This window comes from Zea mays, chromosome 1 (assembly GCF_902167145.1).
Source record: "Zea mays cultivar B73 chromosome 1, Zm-B73-REFERENCE-NAM-5.0, whole genome shotgun sequence".
In the NCBI taxonomy this organism is placed as follows: Eukaryota; Viridiplantae; Streptophyta; class Magnoliopsida; order Poales; family Poaceae; genus Zea; species Zea mays.
The window spans coordinates 228314013-228341044 of record NC_050096.1 but is presented as its reverse complement, the minus strand read 5'-3'; the positions used below and the strand labels follow the sequence as shown (position 1 = coordinate 228341044).

Here is a 27032-nt window from a genome sequence, read left to right as displayed (position 1 = left end):
TTTATTCAAAATCTGAATCTAAGGTTTTTTTATCACAGTAGCTAAAATAAAACTGACTAAAGTTTAGTCATTTAGAAGTTAAAGATTTAAACAGAAAGAGTTAAAACGACTAAAATATAGATCTTTAGATCTAAGTGACTAGTGAATTTTATTTTAGCTATTGGATACCATAAAGTTACATCTTTTTTGACGTAAGTCATTCTCGTTAAAGAACATTCGCTTCCTAAATTGAACTAACGCTGACAAATCGTACAACTGCTTTCCTCAGACAATCCCAATCTATGATCAGCATCGGAGGCGGCGACACGCGCCTCTCTTGAAGTCTCCCGCGTTGTGCCCCTCTGGCCTCTGCTAACAGGACCCATCAGTACAGGAGCCCACTTGTCAGGAGCCATACTTTCTGAGTTTCTGTCTACCAGCACATCGCCGCAAGTCGGTCCCGCACCGCACCTCTTGCCTCGCCCCCGCGGCCCCGCCACGTCACCGACGAAATAATTAATTTCAGCCCTTTTTACGACCTCGTTTCCCAAACGTCCTTCCGTTCGCTATCTCCTCTTCTTCCTCCCTGGCTCCCTCCCTCCTCCCCTCTCCCCTGTCCCCTCTCTCTTTCTCACCGTCCACGCGCGACTGCGCGGGACACTGGTCAACGCCCCGGTGGCAGGCGGCTCCGTTGGGGGGTGAGTCTAGCTCCGTCTGTTGCGCCGGAATAACGCGGCGGGTGCTACCTCCGGCCCTCGGGTTCCATGGGGAGGAACGGTAGCGTGAGGCGCTCGGCGTTTTCGGGCGCCGCGGGTGCTGCCGCGGGGCCGCCGTCCTTCTCTGTGAATCCCGCCGACTACCGGTTGATGGAGGAGGTGGGGTACGGTGCGCACGCCGTCGTGTACCGCGCGATCTTCCTCCCGACTAAGGGTGTTGTCGCGGTCAAGTGCCTGGATCTCGATCAGCTCAATAACAACATCGTGAGCTCCCGTGACGCACTTCTCCCTCATGTAATCCGTTGGGTTTTCTTCGGTGCTCTGCCAGCGGGTGCCGTCTGCTGTTTAATCTAGCGTGAGATCCGTTGGTCGACTGCAGTTGATTTTACTCTTGATTTGGTGGCTTGGAAATCGGGGCTGAGTTTTGATCCGTGTAACCCTTACCAGATCAATTCGGATCTTGCTTTGACATCACATTTACTTGGTCTGCCACTAGTCATTGCTTAGTCTTAAGGCTCAGTTGAAAAGACCAACGGAGGCATGTACCTGCATTTTAGCACTTTTAAGGCAATTATTGTTTTGCACGGTATATTGTAGGCGTGGGCGGTTGTGATGGAGAGTTCAAATGTTTTCTCGGGACTCTTGTACTTGGGTGCTTGTCACCTTGGGAGTTTTCATCGACTAAAAACTGCTAGAGTTCCATGCCAGTTTAGCAGTCCTATAGATAGACCACAGATAACTTGCAGTTTTTTTTTAAAAAAAATGATAAATACTCATTATCTTTTTTTTGTAGAGGCGATTCGCCATTTGTTTTTTTAACCATTCTTTCTTCAGTTTCTGGTATTTTTATCATTCTACTAGATTTCACATGGCATCATTTTCTGCGCTGCACATTGGACTAAGGAAAATTTAAGACTATTTAGACAGTGATTCTATTATCTTTTGACCTTGTAGCATGTACATTTTATTGATACGATCAACTGATGATGATAAGCTAGCATGATATGGTATAAAGCATAGATTGTTCTACTTGATATCTGGGATCACTGTTTATTGTTGAGGCTGTGTATCTAAGAACTGGTTGGATGCTTGTTTAAGCACAGATTTTCTAGTTTTGTTCCATCCAAAGTTTTCATTTTTTGGGGTTAGTAGCAGATCACATTGGTCCAACTCATCCTAAATAGAATGATAGTACTGTACATTTGGGGCTCAATAGACGTCTTGTAACATAATTTCAAAATCCAAAACTTGTAAAGTCCATCTGAAAGCATCTTTTTATGCTATTGCCTTCTATTTTTAGCTATTACTTCCTCCATTTCAAATTATAAAATGTTTTGGCATTTTTAGGTACATAACTTTTGCTATGCACTTAGGTATACACTATGTCTATATACATGGTAAAAGGAATGTATCTAAAAAAGACAAATGTCTTATAATTTAGAACGAGGGGAGTAGTTTACTGAAATATTAGATGGACCTGTTCCTTTTGCTAGTACTGACTGGTTTCTTCTCAACACTCCATTCACTGGTGGGCTGGCAGGCCATGGGTCCGTTGCCAATAGAAGCCAGTGACTTCATGTTCACACACCGTACCGATCATGATCCACCAATAATGTGTCACAATTCTCCATGTTATCCACCTTTTGTGGTTGTTGCTATTCTTATTCATCTCTAGCAGCTTGTGCTAGTTTTTTTTTGGGCATTTTTGTGTTTGTTTTTGAAACTTTTGCTGTGGTAATGTAATTGTAACATAGCTTTGAAGTGGCATCCTCCCTGCTCCCTAATCCACTGTAAAGCAGAAACACTATCAACTAGGTTTCAGAATGCCAAAGTTGTGAACACTTTTCTAAGGCTGGATGAGTGACATGTCTTCCCTGCTTGGTGTCAATTAACTCTTCCTTTTTCCTTATGGAAGTCATAAATGAATTTTGTTCTTACCACTGTTACATTATTTGTAGGATGAAATACAAAGGGAGGCTCAAATAATGAGCTTGATAGACCATCCTAATGTCATCAGGGCTTACTGCTCATTTGTTGTGGAGCACAGCCTCTGGGTGATAATGCCATTCATGACAGAGGGTTCTTGTTTACACTTAATGAAGATCTCATACCAGGAAGGTTTTGATGAGCCGATCATTGGCTCCATTCTCAAGGAAACTCTTAAGGCTCTGGATTACCTTCACCGGCAGGGTCAAATACATCGTGATGTCAAGGTTAGCATTTGTAGAATATTTTTTAGATAGAAACTGTAATCATTTGATGTATTTATTAGTCATTGTTGTTTATTTTTTGCTCGATTCGGCACTGTACAGGCTGGTAATATCCTTATCGATGGTGCTGGGGTAGTGAAGCTTGGAGACTTTGGTGTTTCTGCTTGTATGTTTGATAGAGGTGATAGGCAAAGATCTAGGAATACATTTGTAGGAACACCATGCTGGTAACTTCTTAACCAAATTTCTATATTTGTATAACTAGATCCTTTTTTTACATGTTTTTCTTTTTCAAATTTTCTACGTAGGATGGCTCCAGAAGTGCTCCAACCTGGCACTGGATATAATTTCAAGTATGTTAACTGTGTATATATCTGAAATTTATTTCCACGTAAGACATGCCAGGATTTATCCTAGAAATCGAGATTGATGCCTAAAGTTCACCTTTCTCCGTGAATTGCTTTATATATGGCCTTCCTCTTGCATTCTATCTAAACAGATTTTGTGTTTTCTTTTTTCATAGCTGTTTGCTTGGCATTTTGTATGTCGATTGGTAAGCAGTATGATATTCACACCCATTCTCATTTTTGTACAGAGCTGACATATGGTCATTTGGAATCACTGCTCTTGAACTAGCACATGGCCATGCTCCATTTTCTAAATACCCTCCTATGAAGGTAATGTTTTGGCCTGCACATTTGGTTCTGAATTTTTATTGTTGTGCTAGTAGCTGTTTTAATCAATATTCCAAATACCCTGCAACACGTAGCACATTGCACTAAGTCTTCAAATCTTACCAGTTACTTGTTAACCCTGTATGACCCAGCTCATAATCTAACTGGTGGTAGATGGTCTCATGAGATCATCTAGTGATTACCTACCTAACAACACAGGCAATCCTATATATTAAACTTGTACTTGGCTGTAGGTTCTTCTCATGACCCTCCAGAATGCACCACCTGGTCTTGATTATGAACGTGACAAAAGATTCTCAAAGGTAGTACCTATTCTTTCAGTTGATTTATCGTTATGAACCATTTATGCGGTTAGCTACAATAGACTGCATTCTAGTGTTTACCTATCTAAGTAGGCATTTTCAGTTGTGACCAGTCATTTAAAGAAATGGTTGCAATGTGCTTGGTCAAAGATCAAACAAAGAGACCAACAGCTGAGAAGTTGCTTAAGCATTCATTTTTCAAAAATGCAAAGCCTCCAGAGTTGACTATTAAGAGTATCTTATCTGGTTTACCTCCTCTCTGGGACCGTGTAAAGGCTCTCCAGGTATGCAGCTTTACTTAATGTTATCATGAAAAATATGAAATACCCCTCCCCGATCATGGAAAATGTACCTGAATTTTTCGTGTACCTCCAGCTTAAAGATGAAGCACAATTGGCTTTGAAGAAAATGCCTTCTTCTGAACAGGAGGCCCTCTCCCTGGTTTGTGACATACCCTTCCTAATTTTTATGTTTTGTTTGGTACTGTTCTTAATATTATGGATCCTTTTTTATTTTTTAATTATCATCATTACAGTAGAAAGTCAGGCCTGTGTAGTGGTGAGAGCTATCTTACAGTGTCACTAGGTCTCAGGTTTGAAGCAGCCTCTCCGCATTTGCAGAGGGAAGACCTGCCTCAGTTTATCTCTTCCCCATACCCCGCTCATGTGGGAGCCTGTGGCACTGGGTCTGCCTTTTGTTTTTCAATTATCATCATTACAATACTGCTCTGGCTATATTAGAGCTGTGAGGTGAAAGTTCTCCTTTATTTAGTGCGCATGCATTTTTTGGTAAACAGGATTAATCAATTCTGCATTGTTAACATACTAAGTGAAGTCAGATCTTGCATGAAGTTTATTGTATACATGTCACCTGTCAAGTGTGATAGTTTTTGTTGAACATGTATTATGACTAATTGGTAATGTCTACAAGAAGTTATTTACTTTATGATAGACAGCAATAGTCCAACAATTTCAGTACCATATAACAAAACATTTGCTCATATACTACCTGTCTACGTTCTTCCAAATAATTTGTTAACAAGTTGACTGTTAAGCTTTGAAAAGGCTAAGCATATAAGAATAATACATGCATGCCATGTCTAAATGGTAGGCATTGACTGTGCTAAGAACTTTGGGGTATGGATACATCGTTGAAACCTTTTGAAGTTCATTTTCTCTTGTATTTTTCACTTATCTGGTTCAGTCTCCGCACAAAGGTGTAATGCTGAGTATTTTTCCCTACATGCTATTCCGTAAATAGTCACATGTCAAATATATTAGCAGCATTCCTTTTGTTGTAGAATTAGGGTAAATGCCACAGCCATTTTAATAGCTTTCTTATCATAAAACTGCATGGATTCATACAGAGTGAATATCAACGCGGCGTTAGTGCATGGAACTTCGATATCGAGGATCTCAAGGCTCAAGCATCATTAGTAATCATTCTACACTAGCCCCCTTTCCAACATGGACCTCATTTCTTCTACTTTCCATCCATTCACACTTATTAAACTGGCTAAATTTACAGATTCATGATGACGAGCCTCCTGAAATAAAAGAAGATGAGGACATTGCAAGAAACATTGAGGTTGAAAAGGTCTAGTAGATTTTTTTTTCTTTTTAAAAAGCTTGAACATTATTTCCAAGAGAAATATTTGCAAAAATATGTTTCAGAGTTGGCATGTGCTCATCTTTGCAGTAGAACTCTTGAGTTTCTCAATGTTGATTACTTACCTTGTTTTGAAGTTGTAATTTGTTAGGTTGAAGCAAAATGCAATGGAATATCTGTATGTAACTGTCACCTTTTGGCCCTTCAACAGGACTTGTCTTCACGGAACCATTTGGGAAAGTCATTTGCAAATGAGTGCAATTCCAGGTAAAGCCAATTTCTTTTAGCATCTTCTAGTGATTGATAATTTAATAGCTCTAGAAGTTCAGCATCTATCCTGTGGATTTAAGTAGGATGCTAGCGATATGGAGTGATCAGTATTCTTGACAGTTTCTATTATATTGTTTTAAATTACAGTGTTTGTGGTTAAATGTATTGTTTTGATATATTTCAGGCAGCGAGCCTTTGTCACCACTTTAAAATCGGATGGAAACAGACCCACCACGAATGAAGCTTTTGATTTTGATTTTGATTTTAGCGAGGCTGCCACTACAAGAAGGGCTGATGGACATGAAAGAAACATAAGAGAGAATGATTCATTGCCCTCTACAGCAAAGCGAGATCCAGAGTCGAATCATTGGACAAGTGACGTTGGGCAGAGACAACTGTCTTCTGGTGGGAGCAATAGCTCAACAGCTGAAAGGGGCTATGGTTTTGAGAGGTGCACTATCTATTCAAGTTTGTTTTTATAAGGGTGTTTTAGGTTTCTATTTTTATTCTGCAACGCATGATCTGCAGTGACTGAGTGGAGTGACTTTTAAAGGAAATGCTTTGTGAGTTTTTTTTCTTTTGATTTGTCAATGTTGTTCTATTATAATGTATGTTCTTTTAGGTATTTTAAATTTAACCTATAATTCTACGAATGTGCATCAGGTAAAGTGGAGAATCCCCGTTAATTTGTTTATATTCTCACTAATTGTTGCTGCCAGAATTTTCTAAATTAACTGTTTATCTTGCTGTACCAGTTCCTTTTTATTACATCTTGCTATGGTAGTGCAAGTGTTTATTTGTAGACCAGGCATATGCTTCTTAATCTTGCTATGGTATCATTGCATTTTTATTTCCAAAGACTAAAACTTTGGACATGGTTAATTGACTGCCAATATTTAGTTACGTGGAGTGCTTATTGTGTTTGGCGTATGACAGGGATGCAGTTGTGCAAACAATACCTGAAAAACAAAGAAGTGAGGCGAGAAAAACAGCAAGCCTTAGTGGTCCACTTTCACTGCCAACTCGTGCTTCTGCAAATAGTCTGTCAGCTCCTATTCGATCTTCAGGAGGTATAAGTGTCCACATAATTATCTCTGCAAATGTTCATTGGCTTAACTACTAGTGTACATAGAAAATATGTGCTGCAGTCTGGCACTGCTGTAGATTTCGATATTTATGTCTTGTCCAGCCCATTAGAGTGACCAGTGACGCGATGGTGCAGCCCCAGGCCATGCAAGGGCAGACACAATATTCATGTGTGGTACCACATAGTACAGTTTATGGCAAGCCTAGGATATGCTTTGTTGGTTAGAAACAAGATAAATTTGAATTGTTTCCTTAATTCTATATATTACTTCTTAAAAGTATTTTTTAAATTAATAAGCAAGAAATAGATTTAGAGTTCCTACCTCCGTGCCCATGTGGTCACCTGCTTTGGTACGGAATTATGCCCATGGCAATATATCTGCTATTTGTATTTGTTGTGCCGTTTGGACATTAACCTTCTGCTCATTTTAGGTTTTGTAGATTCATCAGGTGACAAGTCCAAACGAAGTGTAGTAGAGATTAAAGGCCGCTTTTCAGTGACATCTGAGAATGTCGATCTTGCAAAGGTAAGTGAACTGGGTGGATATAAAATTGAACATAAACATTACTCTTTACTTAAGTTGAGTAGAAAATTTTTAGGAGTCAATTTTATAAACCTTTACTCTGCAGGTTCAGGAAGGTCCACTTAGTAGCCTCTCACGGAAATCACCAGAGGTGAGGTTGCTGCCATTTAGATCACAGTTCCCATTCACAAGGTTACAGTCATGAATTTGTGATTAACTCTTGGTTTTCTCAGGGTTCACTGCTAAAAAAATCTGCCAGCACTGGTGATTGTTTGATTAATACTAAGCTGATGGTATAACCTTTTCTATCCCATGATTGTGTTGGTTCTAATTTCCTCAGAAAATTGCAGTAAAATAGTTTTTTTTGTCAAGAAAAGAAAATTGCATACATCCATTGCAGCATTTGAGTTTTGGAGATAGGAAATGAGCCCTAAAAGTATCAATATTGAAGGCATTATGGGGGTGTTTGGTTCCCCTGACTAAAGTTTAGTTCGTGTCACATCAGATGTTTGAATGCTAGTTAGAAATATTAAATATAGTCCAACATAACTAATTACATAGATGATGACTAAATGGCAAGACGTATCTATTAAGCTTAATTAGTCCATGATGTGTCCATGTGATGTTACAACAAACATTTGTTAATCATGGATTAATTAGGCTTAATAAATTCGTCTCGATATTCAGTCTTCATCCGTGTAATAAGTTTTGTAATTAGTATATACTTAATATTCGTAATTGGCATCTAAACATCCTATGTGACACAGACCAAACTTAAGTCAGGGAAACAAAACACGAAACAAAACACTCCGTAAATCTCAGATCTACAATTATTGCCCTTCTACCACTTCTTTAGACCAATTTGCAAATTGATTATTGCTCAATAGTACGGCATATTAGTTGATGGATACTTGAAGGGCATTTGCTGGTACCCAGACATCTGATGGGAAACTTCCCATCAGAAGCTCCAACTTGTTTGTCGCAACATGGATCGACAATTACTGCAATATTGGAAAATATATACCGCGACATGATAAAACTGCAACGAAAATACACAAAAAGTAACAATAGCATATAAAGAATTAAACTGATTAATATCACCTGCTGTTTAAAGTGGGCTAAAATCGTTGAGTTAGGGACCTAGCATGTTTCAGAAGTAACGAGGGCTAAGATGAATCATCTCTCCACTTTATAACACAAACATTTGGTAGTAGCAGATGCAATGTAACAAAACCAAAGTTGCAACATATAAAAAAAACCAATAGATTCTGTTGCAACATAAGGATACATCACGTCATCACACAAGAAATGATCTATTGTAGTCAACGATGATTTGGAAACTTTGTATACAAAATATTGATGTTGAAACTGTTGTTCACAGCTGTCACACTTCAAGTCTGAATGTTGGAAAAAGAATTTTCTACAACAACATTCAAAAGATACAATCCCAACAGTTCAAGTGCCATTGTCACAAAAAAAAATCAGAAAATTGTGTAAAAAATCTATCATGTAGCATCTTCCTCACCATACTAGGAATGATCCTCCGTTGATACTTCACAGACACAGCTGATGGGCACTGTTACACTCCGATCAAGCACGTGCTGGAGCAGATTGCTCTGTTGTTCACTCTATTTGATGTTCATGTAGTGACTGGGAGCAGGGAGGCACTTGCATCATCATTTTCATAGTGGGGAGTGGGGACGGAGGGAACCGGGAGAATCAATGAAGGCCGTGGGGGATGTGGAGGCTTAAAGGCATGGTCAGATCAGACCAGCAACGGATCGACCTTTGCTTCCGTGCAGATGGAGCAGATGCTACTGCAGCAGGTCTTGGACCAATTTGTTGGACAAGAGATCGTTGACTGGTGTGGGAGCGCTGCAGGAGAAAACAAAGGGGGGATAATGTGTCATCCAGATGGACCCAACCAAAGAAATAGAATGGAATAAAATAAAAGGCGTTGAACGAGAAAAAAATGCATCAAATTATTGACATCAAAATAAATACCGTTTCGTCATGGCTGACACAGCTAGTGAGGAACCTGCCACAGTGAAACAGACAAGGATGGAGGGGCTGATTTTTTTGAAGCTAGTGTGGGTGTGGAAAACGTTTATTATTTTATTGGCATAGGATGCTCAGGTTGCAGCATTTCCGATATTTAAGAGCTCTATCATTGATTCATTGTTGAGTCACTTCACTCTATTGTTTTCTTGCTTTCATGGGAAACTGTTTGTTCCTTATAGTTATGTTTTATAAACCAATAAATTATTTACTAACCATTTAGATGCACGAGATCTCTGGGTTTTGCATGGATATTTATGAATACAGCATGTTGACCAACATTGAATAAGAATCTGCATATTTTGTATGAAATTTGTCAAACTTGATATAACATGAACAATTTTTACAACAAAAAATTCTTTGCAGCGTAACGCTAATCAGCTGAAGGAATTCTGCAATAGTTCTGTATCATCTTCAGTATTAATTCCCCACCTTAACAACCTTGTGCAACAGACCATGTTTCAGCAGGTATGGAGGAATCTTTTGGTGTCATCTTTCATTTCTGCTTTATAAGAATTAAATTATTTGATAAAAAGTTTGATTAACAATTGTCTCTCTTTGCTTTAGGATGTAATCATGAACCTACTTAGTAACTTGCAACAGGATGAGAAAGTTGATAGTAAGTGTTTTTTCCCTTGTTGAAGTTGAGTTTTTGTTTCCTTGCCTGCTAGTTAGAACTCTCTTTCCTTCAGGAACACAGCCTGGAATATCTTCTCAAGTCCGAACGATGGAGAATGGTAAAGTGGTAAGCATCAACCTAGCTTATGATTTGAAGTGTTGAAGAACGAGTTTCCGGTCGCAAGTCAGTGATTCCGTAAAATTTTGTTCATTGTCAGTTACAATATGTTTTTTTTACAGGCTGATACAGCTAACTCTGAGAAGGAACGGTCATTACTTGTTAAAATTTCAGAATTACAGTCTAGGTATGCCCACTTATTCACAAGTGATGTTGCATAAAATTCCACTGGTAGATATCACAGGAACAGTTATGTCAACTTTACAACACCATATCACATTTAATTGGTTGTTATGGCACCACTTCTATTTTGTTTTGGCAACCACAGTTGAGTCTTAGTCCATTTCACAATGTTTATGTTATTTTGAATATGCTTATATGCATACTGTTTACAAAGGCCACTTGCATTTTTTTTTTGCTAGAATCGCTAAAAAATATTTGCCACCTTTTTTTTCCTCCGCAGGATGATAACACTGACTGATGAACTAATTGCAGCTAAGACAAAACATGTTCAGGTCAGCACCATTGTCTCATTTTACTGAATTTTATGGTGGCATTTGGGTTCTGATTCTTATTTCCCCATGGTATTTTCAGTTGCAGCAAGAGCTAAATGCTTTGTACTACCGAGAAGAAATTGAGGATGTTAGGGATGAGGATATCGAAGAAACATAGTGTATGAATTATCTGCCTCTCCCTGAGACAGATCAATTACCCGCCTCTCCCTGAGGTCAGGGGAGAACAAGAGAAGGAAAGCGGCAGGGAGAACTAGCGATGGAAAGTGGCGATGCCGCAAATATTTGCTGGATCTAGAGACCAGCTGCGGTTCTACGGAATTTGTTCTTTGAAGGTTGCCGTGCCCCTGGCCTGCTGCCATCCAGTGTGTATAACCGTCTTAGTTCGTTTTTTTTTTGTGGCCACAAGATTGAGGCGTGGTCATGCAGCTATTTCGGCCATGCCTATCATTGGGAGTAGCTGTAGTCCGTAGGCTACCGGGTGGTTATCTATGCAGAATTTCAGAAGACTGCAAAATAAACTGTATTTTATCTAGCAATAGGATGTATATTGGCGCATTCGTTGATATGTATCATATAGGGCTATTCGCAAACATCCAAACAGAGTTGTTTGCACATATCTAATAAAGTATGCATTTACTGCATTTATCACTGCCATGTACTAAATGATTGTTTTAAAGGCATTATACATTACATGATCTGGGTAAATCTTCTCTATAATTGGATCTTCATGCTATTTTCCAGCGGTGTTTCTATCTCATTACATATTTTACCTCCTATTTCAAATTTCACTATGCAAATAATACTATTTACAATACAAAGCAATGTTATAAACGATTGGAAAGCAATGTTATAATACTATTTAGTGATCTTTCTTTCTTTTTCTTTTCCCTTTTTAATTTTGGAACTGAAGCCGGAAAGGATATAGCACCCAACAGATTATGTTTTAGAGATATAAATATATTAAGAGGTAGAGAAGGCAATACAGATTATGTTTTAGAGAGATTCTAAGTGTGATTTATATGGTGATGGAATGGCTGCCACCGTCTAGGAATCTCACTTAAATGTTTCGATATCGTTGAAGATTCTCTGGCCCCTCTTTAGCCTAAAAAAACACATGCCTAGGACGCCGCGGGAAATACTGGTGCCGCACGCGCAAATCGGCGGCCGAGTCACAACAACAAGCACCCAACAGGAAGGAACAAACTAGCATTACTCCAGCACCGTTAACCATCCTACAGCTAAATCTAGTCTCCCGCCCTCTCAGCTTCCACGGTCGAGCCGCCAGTACTCTCACCGGCCTCGTTTGGCGCATCGCGGCCCTGACTGCGGATCTTCTCCGAATACTTGGCAAAGGCAACGGTGAGGGCTGATCTTACATCAGAGCCTTTCTTCGTCTTCTTCGACGCATCTGGCTTCTCTACCGCATCTTGCAAACTGCTGCCATCTGTAGACGAAGGTTGGCCTTTTGCTTTCTCCCGGTCCGGGGTATCGGGTACTACGAGGTTTGGTCGTGGTCGGGCAGGAACCCGTTTGAACGGCTCATGGAAGGTATCATAGAGCCGCCTTACCTGCAAAAGTTGAACAAATTGTATACACACAATATTAAGCCAGGGAAACAGGGTTCAACAGTTTGCAGTTTCTGTCAAAGGGATAGCCAACGTGTGCATGTTGTAGTACCTTCCGCTCACCGATTCCTGGGCATCGAGCCAGCTCGTCCATAGAACCATTCATGATCTGTGAGAGCGACTGCAAATACATGAAGAACAGTAACATTTATACATTTGCATATTTTATTTGGTGGATTTCTTGTGTTGATGCCACCGCCATATTCAAGTGCCAAAACAGAACATACTGTCAGACAAGCATACTTTTGAAGCTGTAGGGTTTACAGGTCAGGTCGATTCTTCATCCAACTTACCCCAAAAGATGAACCGAGTGTGACAACGTCCGTTTTATTAACATGCCGAATGGATGTAAGCCCGTGCGTCAACTGCGGTTACCCAAAAACCATACATTAAAAATATAATCAAGGCACTGGGACCTCAATAGTTGATAAAATGAATCACTACCATCAACCCAAAAGGGCAGAACAGAGAGAGCTGTATCGAAACCACTCGCCGATGCCAATGTTAGAAACATGGTTTGAAATAGATTGTGCAAAGCTCCCGCATAATTTCCTTTGGATTGAGCCGACATTCATTACAGTGGTTCATTCTATTAAATAAAAAAAAACTCCGTTTCAAAACTGTACATGAGGTTTTCGTCTCGTACCATGAGGAACAAGGGAGGATTCGACCTCCTAGATTTCAACTCATGAATTTCTTCATAGTGGCTCTGTTCCATACCTCATTTCATAGGGAAGCCCAAAGTGGCTCTATTTCATTCTGTTTCCCTTAATAGCACTTCCTATCATTTAATATCCATCCATTTCGTCTTATTGACATAAGAGGTGTCATTTATAGTCTCTCTTTCTATATATGGTAAGTCAAGAAATTATCATCGAAACATCAAGAATTTGCGCGTATAGAAAATTCTAAAGAAAGAAAGAAAGAGCGCACCACAGGGGTATATTTCTTGCTAATCATGATAGCAATGTTTAATACTCCCCCCAAAATAAATTTGTTTTACCTTTTTAGTTGATTCATACAATAATTAATGTATTTATTTTATATATGTGTTTAGATTCATCATCATCCATTTGAACATAGACATAAAAATCAAGAGCTAAAATGTTATGTTTTCAAGTCGGCCAATTAATCATGATTAGTCGTGATTAATCGCCCAAGTCAGTTAGCCAGAGCGACCAACAAGTAGTCCGACTTGAAAACATTATCGACTAATATTTTGGGACGTAGGGAGTACCAGTTTTCCTCATCAACCGATGACATAGATCATCAAATTATCTTGTTCTGGAGAGGGTTCCCAGGAAGTATATATACCCGTGATAGATAGTCGTTATCCATGTGCTCACGAATACTGTCAGCTGGCTTGTTTTCATATACTTTAATAGTCTCCAAGTACCGACCACATTCCTCCAGGCTACATAGAAGAGAGAACAGTTTGTTCAGACAACTTACTCTTAACTTTTCATGACCATATTTACATCATCAATTCATCATGCAATTGTTATGGAACCTCTCCGGTTTGTGTGATGGAGGACCATTAAATTCTTTTTTAGAAAAACAAAGACAAATATGTGCAGTTATTTTAGTTGAATATTGAGATAGCAAATAAGATTTGTTTGGACACAATAAAAAAGACCCAGCGCAAGGTGATCCAATAACTATATTCATATTTATGTAGAACTGATATAACAATCAGGACAGCTCACAACGAACAGGACCCCAAAAAATATTGAATCCACTCACATTAGAGTTACTATGAGAAAAATACCTCCAACCACACAAAAGGGTGCAGTCATGAAGCAGCGCTGTTCTTGTAATTTCATGCAAAGGCTTGATTACATCTTCCTATGACAGCGAAAATGCTAGATTTTTAAGTTGAGATGCTTCAAAGTGATTATACTTTGGGAAAGCAGGTATGTTGGTTAAGTGACTGAAACTTACAACATCAACATGGCACAAGATGACACGCAGCCTGAAATTCTTCTGCAGCTCTCTTATCCGATAGTACAAGTAGTCTGGATGTAGAAGATGGTACCTGATACTGCATCCATAACAACAGAAACTGAACGGTAAAAACCACAGTACAACAGAACCACAACAAACACACTCTGTGGCACCATTTGCCCTAATACTAATCAACATTGATAATTGCTACAGCACAGTACAGCTCAGAGAAGTAAAACCAGATAGTTTTTGCTCACAACAAAAGAATACCTCATGACACTGTCTAATAATATACAGGCATGAAAATGATGTCTCCTGGTAGATTTCACATTCAACTAATCTACACAAGTCCAATTCAGGATTTCTAAAGACTATCACTGAAGACACGATAAGCCCAATAGTTCTCTAAACAACTCTGTAAATCTTAACTTTAAGAAGTAAATAGAAAAACGCTTCTCCAATAGTTCTTCAAATGGACTTGCTAAATTAGTTACTTGTTATCCAACCTCATTTACTCTCCAGATTTGGCAACTCCATAGCAACTCCCTAAATGTAGTTGTCTTCAATTTCTTTACAACTACGTGTTCATTTTTTTTATTTCCCGCATAGCGAGGTAGCCAAGTCTAGCGTGGTCTTTTTTTCATTTTCCGTGTAGCGAGACCGCCAGGTTTGACGTGCGTGACACAACTATTGTCTAAATATGAGGAATTGTTGGAGACCAAGCTATTTTTTTTACTCCCAATAACTATTTAGCAATTTGTTAAACATAGGTTTAGGAAGCTTTTTTCTAAAGAACTATTGGAGTTGCTCTAACCTTAAGTACAAGGCACATGACGATTGCCCAAGCACATAGTCCGGCACGACATCGGCGAACGTCCATCTAGCATTCCTAATGTGCTTCAGCAGAGGGTTTCCTCTCTGTCGAACAAGAATGAATAAAAAAGACACGAAATTTGCTTTAGAACAAGGGGACAAGAACCTCAAAGAGGTCAAAAGTGTCATGGTGCCACAAACCACGCCCCAGTACCTGCCTATGACTGACGAGAATGGAGTTCTTGCTTTGGGGAGTCGGCGCTGAGGGGCTAGCTTGAGTCGGCCTGCGCCAGCAAACCTGGCACGTCAGAGTCGAGGCCGGCGTCGCAGGTACTGAGAAGAGGGAGAGAGGGAGGACAGTATAGGTACCTCGGGGTGGTGGTGGGCTGGGGAGGCGGCGGCGGCGGAGGTGAGTAGAACTCGGAGGACTTGAGGAAAGAAAAAGCCTGCGAGAATGATCCCGAGGACGACGACGAGGATGAAGCGGCGGCGGCGGCGGAGGTGGCTACAGGAGGGTTGTAGGATGGCGGCTTCGAGGAAGAGGTGGAGGCGCCGGTGCCGAAGACCTCCTGATAGGACGGGATCTTGATGAGGTTCTTACCGGGCTGCGACTCCGGCGGCGCCTGCTGCTCTCTTCCCCCGTCCATGGCAGCGCGGGAGACCCAGAGGCGTGGCCGTATGGGGGACGGACGGACGCGGAGTCAGTGGCGACACGCTGCACCTGCACGGAACCCATGGGGGCCGCCGGGCCTGTCTGCCCGGAGATGTGCGAGTAGCAGTTGCGGAGGGGATGCCATGTTTGGGCCAAATCCATGGGCCTGATTTGGACCAAGAGGCCGTTTCGTAGAGATTCACCGTCGGCTTGAGAAACTGTTTTACTCGCTTTTGTACCAAACAGCTCACAAGCAGGGAATAATTTCTCGGACGAATTTTAACGAAATTCGGAAAATTTTCTCGTTCTCAGTGCTGATCGGGATTCAAATTTCTAAGAATTTCGTTTAAAGTTTTGAAAAATATAAAAATCATAAAAATATGATAAAAACTAGATGTTTTTCTAAGTATTTTGATATATCTCATATTGCAAAAAACACATCAGATCGTAAACTCATTGGCAGTTTGGCACAGAGATGGAAATTTAACTCTTAAAACCCCAAACACTACGACTGCGAGTATAGATAAAGATTTTGACCTACGAATGCACTCGGACCCGACCCGAAGTTTCGTAAGTGTGGGTGTAGATTTTTATTTGAACACGTGAGTGACCTACCTCTGACCCAAAATTTGGTTTATTTTTATTTTGCGCAAAAATGATTAAGATACAATAGTACTTATTTTAAATAAATAACTTGACCAATGATTCATGGAATATTTTGTTGTTGTTCAACGTGAGAAGACTTAAAATCCCTAGATATAACTCAATTATTGTTGACACTTAATTGTTTATTGTTGAATTATCATTTAAAAGTGTACAATGAGTAAAAAACTCGCGAGTAACCCAACATGTTCAGGTGAGGGTTTGGAATGACACCCATGGTGCGATTGCAGACGAGTTTAGGTAAACTTCTTGGGTGTGATCGCTGAAGGGTTTTTAATCCATCCGACTCAAATCTGACCCGTTACCATTTCTAATTAGCAGATCCGTTAACTCATTTACATCACCCAACCCATCCTCTTGTCATCACAAGCCGCTCTACTCATTCCCCTTTGCTCCCAAACCATGTCCAGTCAGGGGCGGACCCAGGCCCATGGCCGCCTGGGCCACGGCCCGGGGCGCAGGTCCAAAACATTTTTAGAAGAGCTCGTGTTCGAGTCTAGCTGGACTGTGCTGAAGAGCTGCAAACTTACATCTGTTGTCGCGCCGTCTCTGCCGGTCTGTCCTCTGTCCTCTCGCCTCACTGAGTCATAGTTATATGTATGTATATCCATCCGACACAGTGCAAGCTTCACAAGCACAGGATAACAAACATGCACAAGAGCAGGCTACGACCACCTACATTTGTCCTGCAGATTTATATATTAGGCTAGTAGCAAGACCTCGGGCAGCACATGCTAGGCTCCTGCTAGTCTAGAGAGATGGAGGGAGGGAGAGACTAGAGAGCAAACCATCGAGCTAGGAGAAGCAAAAACAATTCCCAAGCTAGCAAATGATTCTAAACCGAAGAGGCAAAAAAAATTACAAGCCATAGGGCTTAGAAACTACTACCTCCATTTTCTTTTATTTGACGCATGATAGTTTAATTTTACACTAGCAAACGTCAAATAAAAAAGATCTGAGGGAGTACGAAACAAGATATTCCATACAGCCATCTAATACCATAATCACCAAATAAAAGATCAAAAAGTTGCGACCAAATATACAAGATCACATGGCTAGAAATTAAGTTTGAGATTGAGCCTCTGTGGAGAGAGCTTTCTCATCTATGAATATCATTAAAACTGAGTTGCGGAATAAGACAGGAGACGAATGACTTAACCATCGTATGGTATGTTGATGTGATATGATACATCTGGAAGAAACTACATCATAACTTGTATGTCATCTTTAACATCTATGACAAGGTTGTTTCGTCGTACAATTTTTCTTTATATGCTACTGTTAGAGTTTATGGTCGTTTAGGCCCGAGTCTTGGCTAATTTCTGGGTCCGCCACTGTGTCCAGTCAGAAAAATCACCAAAACCAGCCAAGTCTATCGTGGCTACAGCGAAATTTGCCTGCTAACGATGTTTCTCGGTCAGGTAGTGGTGGATTCTGCCCGCCCTAGTGGTTCCTCGTTGTTCTACCGCTTCCTCCCTTCCCGCTCGCCCTCGCTTCAACACCAGCGAGAAACTCGTGTGAAATTCGTTGATTTCTCGATGGATGTTGTGTCAAAGATGCAGTTAACAGACATATGTTTGAATGTAAAACAAAGTTGGTCCTAAGAATGAATTTTAAAAAAAGATTCATTATTAGTCAACTATAAAATATTGGGGATTGTAGTTGTTGTGGTGAAATCCCCCAACATGTATGCATCAATGAGACCCCAAAATAAAGTGGTTTTTCTTAGAGCTAGTCTTTACTGGCCTATTACGATGGCATTTTTTTTACTACAAAGGTTGTGAACATTACCAACGATTTTGAAAATATTTAACTTGTGCCTACTATTATGCTTCATCCTATTATGAATCCATGGCCTTTTCGTGGTTGTGGTTTAGATGTTGGAACTTGCTCTCCTGGGCAAGATGATCCAACGAGGGAGTGAAACGAATGCAAACAAGGTTTTAACTTGATATGGCAATTGCTCTGTTAATCCAACCTCTTAAGGGCACTGTACGGGGGTATTTATAGGTGTCTGAGTGCCCTGCGTCTTGATGTAAGGACGCATGTGCCCTCAGGCACCTGGACTATCCCCGGAATATTTCCATAAGGGAGGGTTACAGACTGTCATTACAGAAAAGCCATTACAAGTCAGGCCCGTAACACACTTCTCCGTGCGGGGCCTATTACAATGGTCCGAATCCCACGTGGGCCTCCAGGTTGGGTGAGGACGTGGGACAGGGCGACCTCGTCGTAGGCCTTCATCTTGTAGTGTAGAGGACGAAGGGTGGACCCCGCCGGTCATTTTGCCTCCATTGGTGCAGCGAGATTGACGAAGGCTTGGAGCGAAGGGTAGCGTCTTCGCCTTCGCCCCAACATTAGACTTCATTGGGCAAAGTCATCCCCTATCATTGAAGGGACATCCCTTTAATCTTAGTGTCTACAAATTACTTCACTAAATGGCATGTAGTTGTTCCTTTAAAGAATATGGCACAAAAGGATATAATTGAGTTTATTATTGAGCATATAATATAGAGATTCGACATCCCTCAAACATTAACTACAAATAAAGGTGAAAGTGCATTCATCCCTTTTGTGAGTTTTGGTGATTTGGATAACAACACATTTAAAGGTCTAACGAGTTTGCTAAGTGTTGAACAGGAAATTCAGTATGATGAACATACTTGAATAGTGTATAATGATCAGTGAACAAAGATTCAACACGAGGTCAAATAACCAATGAGACAATGCAAATGGATATAATATGATCTCTATATTGGTTTGAATCTATGAAAAAGACCTGAGAAATCACTACATACATATGATCATAATAGAGGATGAAGTGATTAAGAGGATTGGTCAAGCCAAAGTAAATAAGATATGAGGAATCGTGAATTGGCTTGACCATATTACTATCAGTCTATATATGCTCCTATGAGAATCAAACTAGAGCTTGATTGATCTTAATAGTTATATCTAGAAGACATTCAAGCAAGGTTCACAATATTGAAGAAATGATTCTCTCAATGGATGCTCAATATGATGTGACTCAAGAATGGCTTGATAGGGTGAAGATAGCAAGGAAAGGGCTTCGAGGAACTAAGCGAAGGTGAAGGCCAAGCGACGGCTTATAGACCGAGGTACCATGGCTAAGGTGCAGAAGAGAGTACTTGCACTAAGTCGATGAACTAATCAGCTATGAAGAGTTATAACATGTTGATGCATCAGTAAGGTGACTTGAAGCCATGATTTGATCTCATATATGGTGATATGGTACAAGTCATAGGGTTTGATTTGTGTTTGCTTCAAAAGGTGAGACAAAGATGTTTGTGATCCTTATGAAGCAACGCCATGGAGAAATCACACATGAGACACCAATGACTCAAGGAGTTTACTTAATTAATTTTATTTAACTTGAGCATAGGAATCGTCGTACTATAAAGGGGGATCCAAAAAGAAGGTTGGTGTTTTGCCAAAGCTCAAGCCTCTATATTCAAAAGCTATTTTTTGAAAACCAAAAATCTCTTTAAAATTCTATGGTTGACCGTGGTTAGGTTTGAGAAACCTAGAGTGTTCTTGTTGAAAAGCAGCTGAACTTCTTAAACTGCAGCTGAGCTGAGCTTCTTCAGCTGCAGCTGAGCTGAACTTTAGCTGAGTTGAGCTTTCTCAACTCCAGCTAAACTTCAACTAGGGTCCAGGCAGGTTCAACCGGGGTCCAGGGCAAGTTCAACCGGGGTCCAAAGAGGTTCAACCGGTGTCCAGGGAAAGTTTAGCCGGGGTTTTTTCCCCGGACCTCACTGGACAAAACCGGTTGAACCGGTCCTAGGGGAGGTTCAACCAGTGTCAGGGTCACCTGACCGGTCTGACCTCTTGACTGGCAGACTGACTGCCAGTCTGACCCCCAGGCGGTTGAACCGGCCCTAGGGCCGGTTCAACCGGTGTCAGGACCTGTTTTTGCAGTCTGACCTGCAGTCTGCCAGTCTGACTGGCATACTGACTGTCAGCCTGCCCCAGGCGGTTGAACCGGTCATAGGGGCGGTTCAACCGGTCCTCCACAGCTAAAATCAGCCCAACGGCTAGTTTTGAAGCCACACCTATATATACTCACTCCTACCTCTCTTCCCACACAAGAGCACGACCAAAACTCCATTTCTAACTTGAAGAACACCTCCCACTCTCTCTCACACATCTCTTGCCTCTCCCATTTCAAATCTTTGGAGATAAATCTTTGAGTGAGTTTGAGAGCTACGGTTTTTGTGCTTCATCTCTAAATCTCTCTTGCTCTTCTTCATTCGATCTTTGGTACTACATCGAGTTCTTTGTGGATTCATTACTCTTGGAGCTTCTAGCTCCTACACGACTAGGTGTCTCTTGTGAGTCTCCAAATCTTGTGGAAGACCACAAGAAAGTTTGTATTACCCGCTCGTTTGAGCAAAGATTAGTGTGTGAGCTTGACCTTTGTGGTCGGCAAAGGGAGGATTAGGGTTGAAAGAGACCCGGCTCTTTGTGGGCGCCTCAACGAGGAAGTAGGGCACCTTGGTGGTGTGACCGAACCTCGGGATATATCTTGTGTCCCTTGTGTTCTTGTTCATTGTGCTTATACGTGTTCTTCGTTCTCTCACCCTTCCATGGAATATTTGTTTATATCTTTTTGGTGTGTGGATTTTGAGAAGTGCCCTTCTCAGATCTACTACTTTGAACCCTTTGGATTATCTAGAACATCTCATTTCCGAAGTTAACTGGGTGAATTTCGAGATCAATTTAGTTTTATATCTCATCTTTTAGTTGAGCTCGTGCAAACCAGTTGAACCGGTTTTGACACCAGTTGAACTAGTTTTACCCAGTTCGTTTCTAGTTTTTGTTGAAAAAATTTCAACTTGCCTATTCACCCCCCTCTAGGCAACTTACAATTGGTATCAGAGCCTAATCCTCGTTCTAACGCTTAACCGCGTGAGGAAAAGATCATGTCGGGGGGACTAAGAAACGAAAGTGCTTCTAAGCTTGAAAAAGTTGAGGTTGCCTCGACTTTATCTTTTGGTGCAGATATTGATCCTAGGGCAATAGATCTTGCCATGAGAATCGCCGAAAGGATGTTCCTCAAAATGAAGGAAGATGAGGCGAAGAACAAGATTGAAGAAGAAGAAAATGATCGATGGAGACCAAACAACGAATCCACCTCTTCACAAGGTTCGTCTTTCAAATCAACTTCTCATATGTGCTTTGTCGCTAATGGGAGTGACAGTGAAAGCGAAAGTGAGGATGAGGATGAACATGAAAGTGACAGTGAAGATGAGGATGATCTTCAAAAATTCTTTGCTCAACTAAGCAAGAAGAACCGGATGAGCTTGCTCAAACTCATGGAAAGAGCAGAAGAACAAAAGGAAATGCTTCATAAGCAAGAAGATATCCTCATCGAAAAAAATCAAAGACTTGGAGAAGTTGACCAAAGAGCATGAGAAGCTAAAGTGCTCTCATGATGATTTGGTCCAAAGGTATGAAGACATTTCTATTGAGCAAATTAAAGTTATTAATCATTCATCATATATTGCTCAATTAGAAAATAAAAATGATATGCTCGAGAACACAATAGAAAAGCTAAATATTGAAAAATTAACTTTGCAAGAAAAACATGATATGCTTGTGTGCTCTCATAATAAATTTATAGATTCACATATCATGCTAGAAATGGCTCATGAGGTTGTGTTAACTAATTTGAAATCATACCAACCTCACATATGCACATGTACTCAAATAGAAACTATATTATCATGTGCTAACAAATGTTGCTCTCAAGAAAGCCAATCTTCTATTGAGCTAGAACTTTCAGGAACAAGTAATGTTTCCTATGCAAAAGAAAACAATGGGCTCAAGGAAGAAAATGAGAGGCTAAGAAGGAGCTTGACTCAATTGAAGGGAAAGTGTCATGCTCAACCTTCTCAAGGTAATCATGATAATATGGTGAAAAAGCTTGAGAAGGGGACAACCGTAGCATGCACAAAACCCCTTCAAAAGAATACCAAGCTTTCCAAGAAGGGCATGAGCAAAATTCATGGTAAGAAAATTAATGTTCATACGATTTGCTCTAACAATGTACCTATGTGCTTCAACAAAGAAAGATCAAAGAGAAGCGATAGGAGGTGCTATGGATGCAAGGAGAAGGGTCATGAAATAGGTTCATGCCCCCACATGAAAATCCAAGATCTTGTGCGATCAAGAAAGATCACCATGAAAAAGGATGAAAGCAAAAGGTAAATGCATTGCAAGGATAAGCACCACATTTGCTACAATTGCCGTGAAAAAGGTCATCTATTAAAAGTTTGTCCAAAGGGTAAAACTCCTTAGCCTAACTTGTCAATACATTCAAATATGTTTAGGAGACCCAAATTTGACTCTTATGCTAGAAAGGTGATGAGTTCACCACATTCTAGGACCAAGGCTATTTGGGTGCCTAAGTCCTTATTGGCTAACCTTGATGGACCCATCATGAGATGGGTACCAAAATGTACTTAATAAGTTTTACAGGTACCTAGAGATGATATGAAGCTTTGGGGTGCTTGAGCAGTTTAACTCAATCCTTATCTCAATCTATCAATCTTACATTGACTATTCTTTTAAGATTGGCCCAAAGATGAATTGAGTTGTTATATCACTAACTTCATATTTATCTCTAGCAAGAACTTGTGTTGTAGGAAATAAGGATTAAGCTTTGTGGGAATCAAGCAAAAGGCCTACAACCAAGTTATATCCAAAGGATGGTAACAATTAAATCTTAAGTGCACATTGTTTTTAATTAGTATATTCCTTTGTGTCTTTTGTAGCCACATAGGAAAAATGAAGCACTTGAGAATGAAGTTAAAATATTTTACCTTGTCTTGGAAAAGTTCCAATTATATGGTAGATTGCAAGTTTATATTTTTATATTGTGACAATCTACATGCTTTAAATTAGTTGCATGTATCTTGTGGCATATTTCAATTTATTATCGTATTATTGCCATGACCTAGACATAAATAGGATTATCCCATGTTCTTAAATGAATAGAGTGCTAAGTAAGAAATTCAAATTCTTAAAGCACTTACCAAAAGGGGAATTCTCTATATGACTAGACTTGTGAGACTAATGTTTCTATCTAAGTGTTTATGTAGTCTCAGAACATGAGAATGTGTTTCTCAAATGGAGTGTGACATTCAACATTCAAAGAAGATCGAACCAATACTATGTGATGTATTCATTCTCATTTAAATTGGTTTTGAGTCTTCTACATTAATCACTCACCATGCTACGAATTAAACTTGCCATGTAAACTTAATTAAATAATCATGCTTTTTTCACCTTGTTTAATTTTGGTGTTATGCATGATGCTTGTAAGGGCAATTTAGTTTATATCATGAGGTTTCCTTATTTTAGTAACCTTCTTGTCATTCATATACTAGAGGTTTCTAAGTAGGAAACTATTGATTGTGTTTCTAATGCAATCTCTTTTAAGCCATTTCATGGAAATTCACAAGTAGAGATTGTGCTCTTTCATTTGGTAAAATCACATGCATTAAAGGTTAATCTTCACCTAAAAGAAAGATTAGGAATGCTCAAGGCAAAGGTATGGAACTAGTTGTTTCATTTGGTATGTGACCAATAATAGTTCCTTTCAAGTGGCATTCTTTCAATTGGTAATAATCTATTTTATGGAAAGAAATGCCAATATGAAGGTTAAATTCCTTCTGGCTTAAATTTGTAAATTGGTGCATATTATTAATTCACTCATCCATGTGCATTAATTTAAAAGGAATTTAATTTATGCCTTTATGCCTCATAAATGATGATTTGTTTGCCATTCATATATAGATATAATCATTCATTAAATACTTCCTTGTACTACTAATGCCTCTTTTCAAAGTGTTTTATCGACTAGTTTTAAAAGGAAAAGAGATAACAAAGAAGGAAGTCTCCACAAATGATGAAAAGAAGAATACTAAGGTGACACCACCACATATAGTAAGATCTGTCAAATTGGTATAACAAATGATACGTTCTATATGGTGGTAAGTATTCTTAGGCATAAGTTAATTCATTGCAAATTTGTCATGCCTTGACCATGGTATGTAATGTACTCCTCATGAGACTCTTAACTGAATTGAAAGTGCATGTGGTAAGTCATTCAAATACTTGATGCACATATCTAGTGGGAGAACATTATATATCTTGTGTCGTAGAGAATAAGTTTCCCTTGAGTAAGTGTTGGGGACTTGTTCTCAAATGCTATGAATCAAGAACAAGGCAACATACAATGTTAAATATCAAAGCCCTTCGTCCTTCGAAACATTATTTCCCCTTGGGTATAATGGATTTCGGACGAAGGTTATGAAGGTCATACCTTCATAATCATAATAAAAGATAAGAAAAGATTTATGCATAAAATACAGAGAATAACATGATTATTTTAAACATTATTATTAATTTATTTCTATTTATTTTACTTATATAAACGATAACAAATTACAAATGTACCTTCGGCTTGGAGGAAAGTAAGGGTATAAGCGTGATGTAAATGCCGAGTCAGCGTGAACAGTACAGGAGTACTGTTCATTTATTTATAGGCACGGGACGCAGCCCATGTAAAATTACATTAATGCCCTTTGCTTTTATCAATAACTCTATAGTAATTCTTCGAGGTCTAACTTGACTTTTCATCTTTAAGTCGGTTCCCCTTTTCTGCTGTCATGCCGAAGTCTTTCTGCACGTAGCTTCGTGATCGCTTCATCCTTCGTCACGATCGTCTTCCATTTCAGTCAAGCTTCGTCTTGACCATGCTTTTGTATATCCGCAACCTGATTCCGAAGATACCTACTCGCATACTTGGAAAACATTGTCAAATTATGTTTTTGAGGACCTTCGGAAGCCGAAGGCCCCCAACAGTAGCCCCTCGCAATATTAATTTGCTGTAATGATAAATTCATATTGCGATATGGACGAAGGCCTTAAGCCAAAGGTCCGAAAAAACACCTTCTCTTTGCTAGAATAGCAACAGTCTTTGACAAGCGGGACCCTCCAGTTTTCAATGCTCTGGTTGTATAAATAAGAGCTCATCCTGAGTTTATTTGGCACGCTCTCTTGCCAACTGCTTTTACTCACCCAGCTATTAGCCTGCGCGCAACAACACTTGCTTGGCCTTTTGGATTTTTAAGCTTCGGTTTCGAGAGCACTTTCTCAGCGTTTTCAAGGATGTCTGAGGATAAAAAGCTGTTAGTGATTCGAAGCTAAGTCTTTCTGAGGAGATGCATCTGGGCTTTCTTCAATCAATGTCGAAGACTAATACAGAGAAGATTACTAAAGAAATTTTGGAGGGTTTATCTGAAGATACTGGTGACAGTGACAGTTATGATGTAGAAAGTGGGGGCGAAGACTCCGAAGATCGACCGTGGCGACCGAGTCACACAGTCTTCGGCAAATCGAGCATTAAGCAGAGTCATCTTGATACCATGAAAGGGAGGTATTTTCGTGACATGTCTATTGTGAGGGCGGATATTGGGGAGAAAACCGTGCCTACTCCCGAAGAAAATGAAGTTGTGGTATTCCGAAGCTTCTTGAAAGCTGGACTACGATTTCCCTTAAGCAGTTTTGTTGTGGAAGTACTGAAGGTATTTGAAGTCTACCTTTACCAACTCACTCCCGAATCAATCATAAGGATGGGCATCTTCGTCTGGGCCATGAAGAGCCAAGGTTTGAAACCAAATGCTAAAAGTTTTTGCAACATACATGAGTTGTTGTACGAGACGAAACCTTGGGGCAAAGAGCAGTATCACAACAATTTTGGCTGCTACAGCTTCGGCGCCCGATCTGGGTCAAGTTGCCACGTGCCAACCTTTCGGAAAAGATGGCCCGGCAACTGGATGACAGAATGGTTTTATGTGAAGAATGATTTAAAAATCCGGGAAGATATTAAAGATATCATTATGCGCCCTGTTTGACAACGCTTCGGCCTTCGGAGGCCGAAGGTGGTGATGGATGAAACAGCCGAAGAATGCCAAAGAGCCTTCGGCGCAGTGTGCTCTTTTATTGGGACGAGGGATTTAATGCAGGAACATATTGCCTTCAGAGTATGGCCACTTGCAGATAACTGGGAAATGCCGAAGGAAACCATTAAAGAACTTGACGAAGGTGGACTAGTCAGGCTAAAATACACATTCAAGTACGGAGATAAATTCGTTGAGCCAGATGATGACTGGCTAAAAAGCATTGAGACTGTAAGTGATGAACTGCTTGGGGTATACTCAAAGGCCGAAGATACTGCATTATCAGCGGCCTTCGGAGGCCGAAAGAAAAAGAGGCTTAACCGAGTATTAGACGCAATTGGGTTTGTCTACCCCGACTACCATTATCCAGTGCGGGGTCAAAAAAGAAAGAATACTTCCTCTGCGAAGGAAACTACTTCGGCTGCTCCTAGTGAGCCGGCGCCGAAGAGGAAAAGGGTAAAGGTTCTCACACACCGGCAACGTTATATTGAACTGGCCACAGTGCCTGAGTTCTCCGGTGAGACCTCTTCGGCCACCGAAGCTAAAGAATCAACTCTACTGCCAGAAATCGAAGAGTTGGCCGAAGTGCCAGCAACAGAAAAGATGGAAGAACCAAGGACTGAAGAAGCAAAAACATTAGAAGTTTT

At 40.1% G+C, this 27032-nt stretch overlaps 2 protein-coding genes across 5 annotated transcripts; one reads left to right on the top strand and one right to left on the bottom strand.

Moving 5' to 3' along the window:
* The first annotated feature begins 482 nt into the window (after positions 1-482).
* Positions 483-11347, top strand: LOC100192473 (uncharacterized). 4 transcript variants are annotated; one of them, XM_008679104.4, is made up of 22 exons: positions 483-959; positions 2654-2908; positions 3008-3132; positions 3214-3258; positions 3501-3582; positions 3834-3902; positions 4016-4186; positions 4278-4343; positions 5269-5337; positions 5430-5489; positions 5722-5777; positions 6049-6231; positions 6717-6850; positions 7299-7393; positions 7497-7541; positions 7624-7683; positions 9815-9916; positions 10016-10067; positions 10141-10193; positions 10307-10371; positions 10648-10699; positions 10779-11347. In XM_008679104.4, exons 1-22 carry the CDS (start codon positions 744-746, stop codon positions 10854-10856), a joined length of 2133 nt encoding a protein of 710 aa, XP_008677326.1. In that variant the 5' UTR covers positions 483-743; the 3' UTR covers positions 10857-11347. The 4 variants fall into 4 exon arrangements, with proteins under 4 accessions (XP_008677326.1, XP_008677274.1, XP_008677304.1 ...); XM_008679052.4 differs by having other exon boundaries at positions 5965-6231; XM_008679082.4 differs by having other exon boundaries at positions 5430-5498.
* Positions 11348-11745: 398 nt separating this feature from the next.
* On the bottom strand, positions 11746-15771 carry LOC100192592 (DNA excision repair protein ERCC-1). The gene is made up of 9 exons (NM_001137807.1): positions 15451-15771; positions 15296-15365; positions 15083-15186; positions 14266-14365; positions 14093-14169; positions 13639-13738; positions 12618-12689; positions 12377-12445; positions 11746-12267 (listed from the first exon to the last, which is right to left on the bottom strand). Exons 1-9 carry the CDS (start codon positions 15726-15728, stop codon positions 11944-11946), a joined length of 1194 nt encoding a protein of 397 aa, NP_001131279.1. The 5' UTR covers positions 15729-15771; the 3' UTR covers positions 11746-11943.
* Between the last annotated feature and the right edge of the window lie 11261 nt (positions 15772-27032).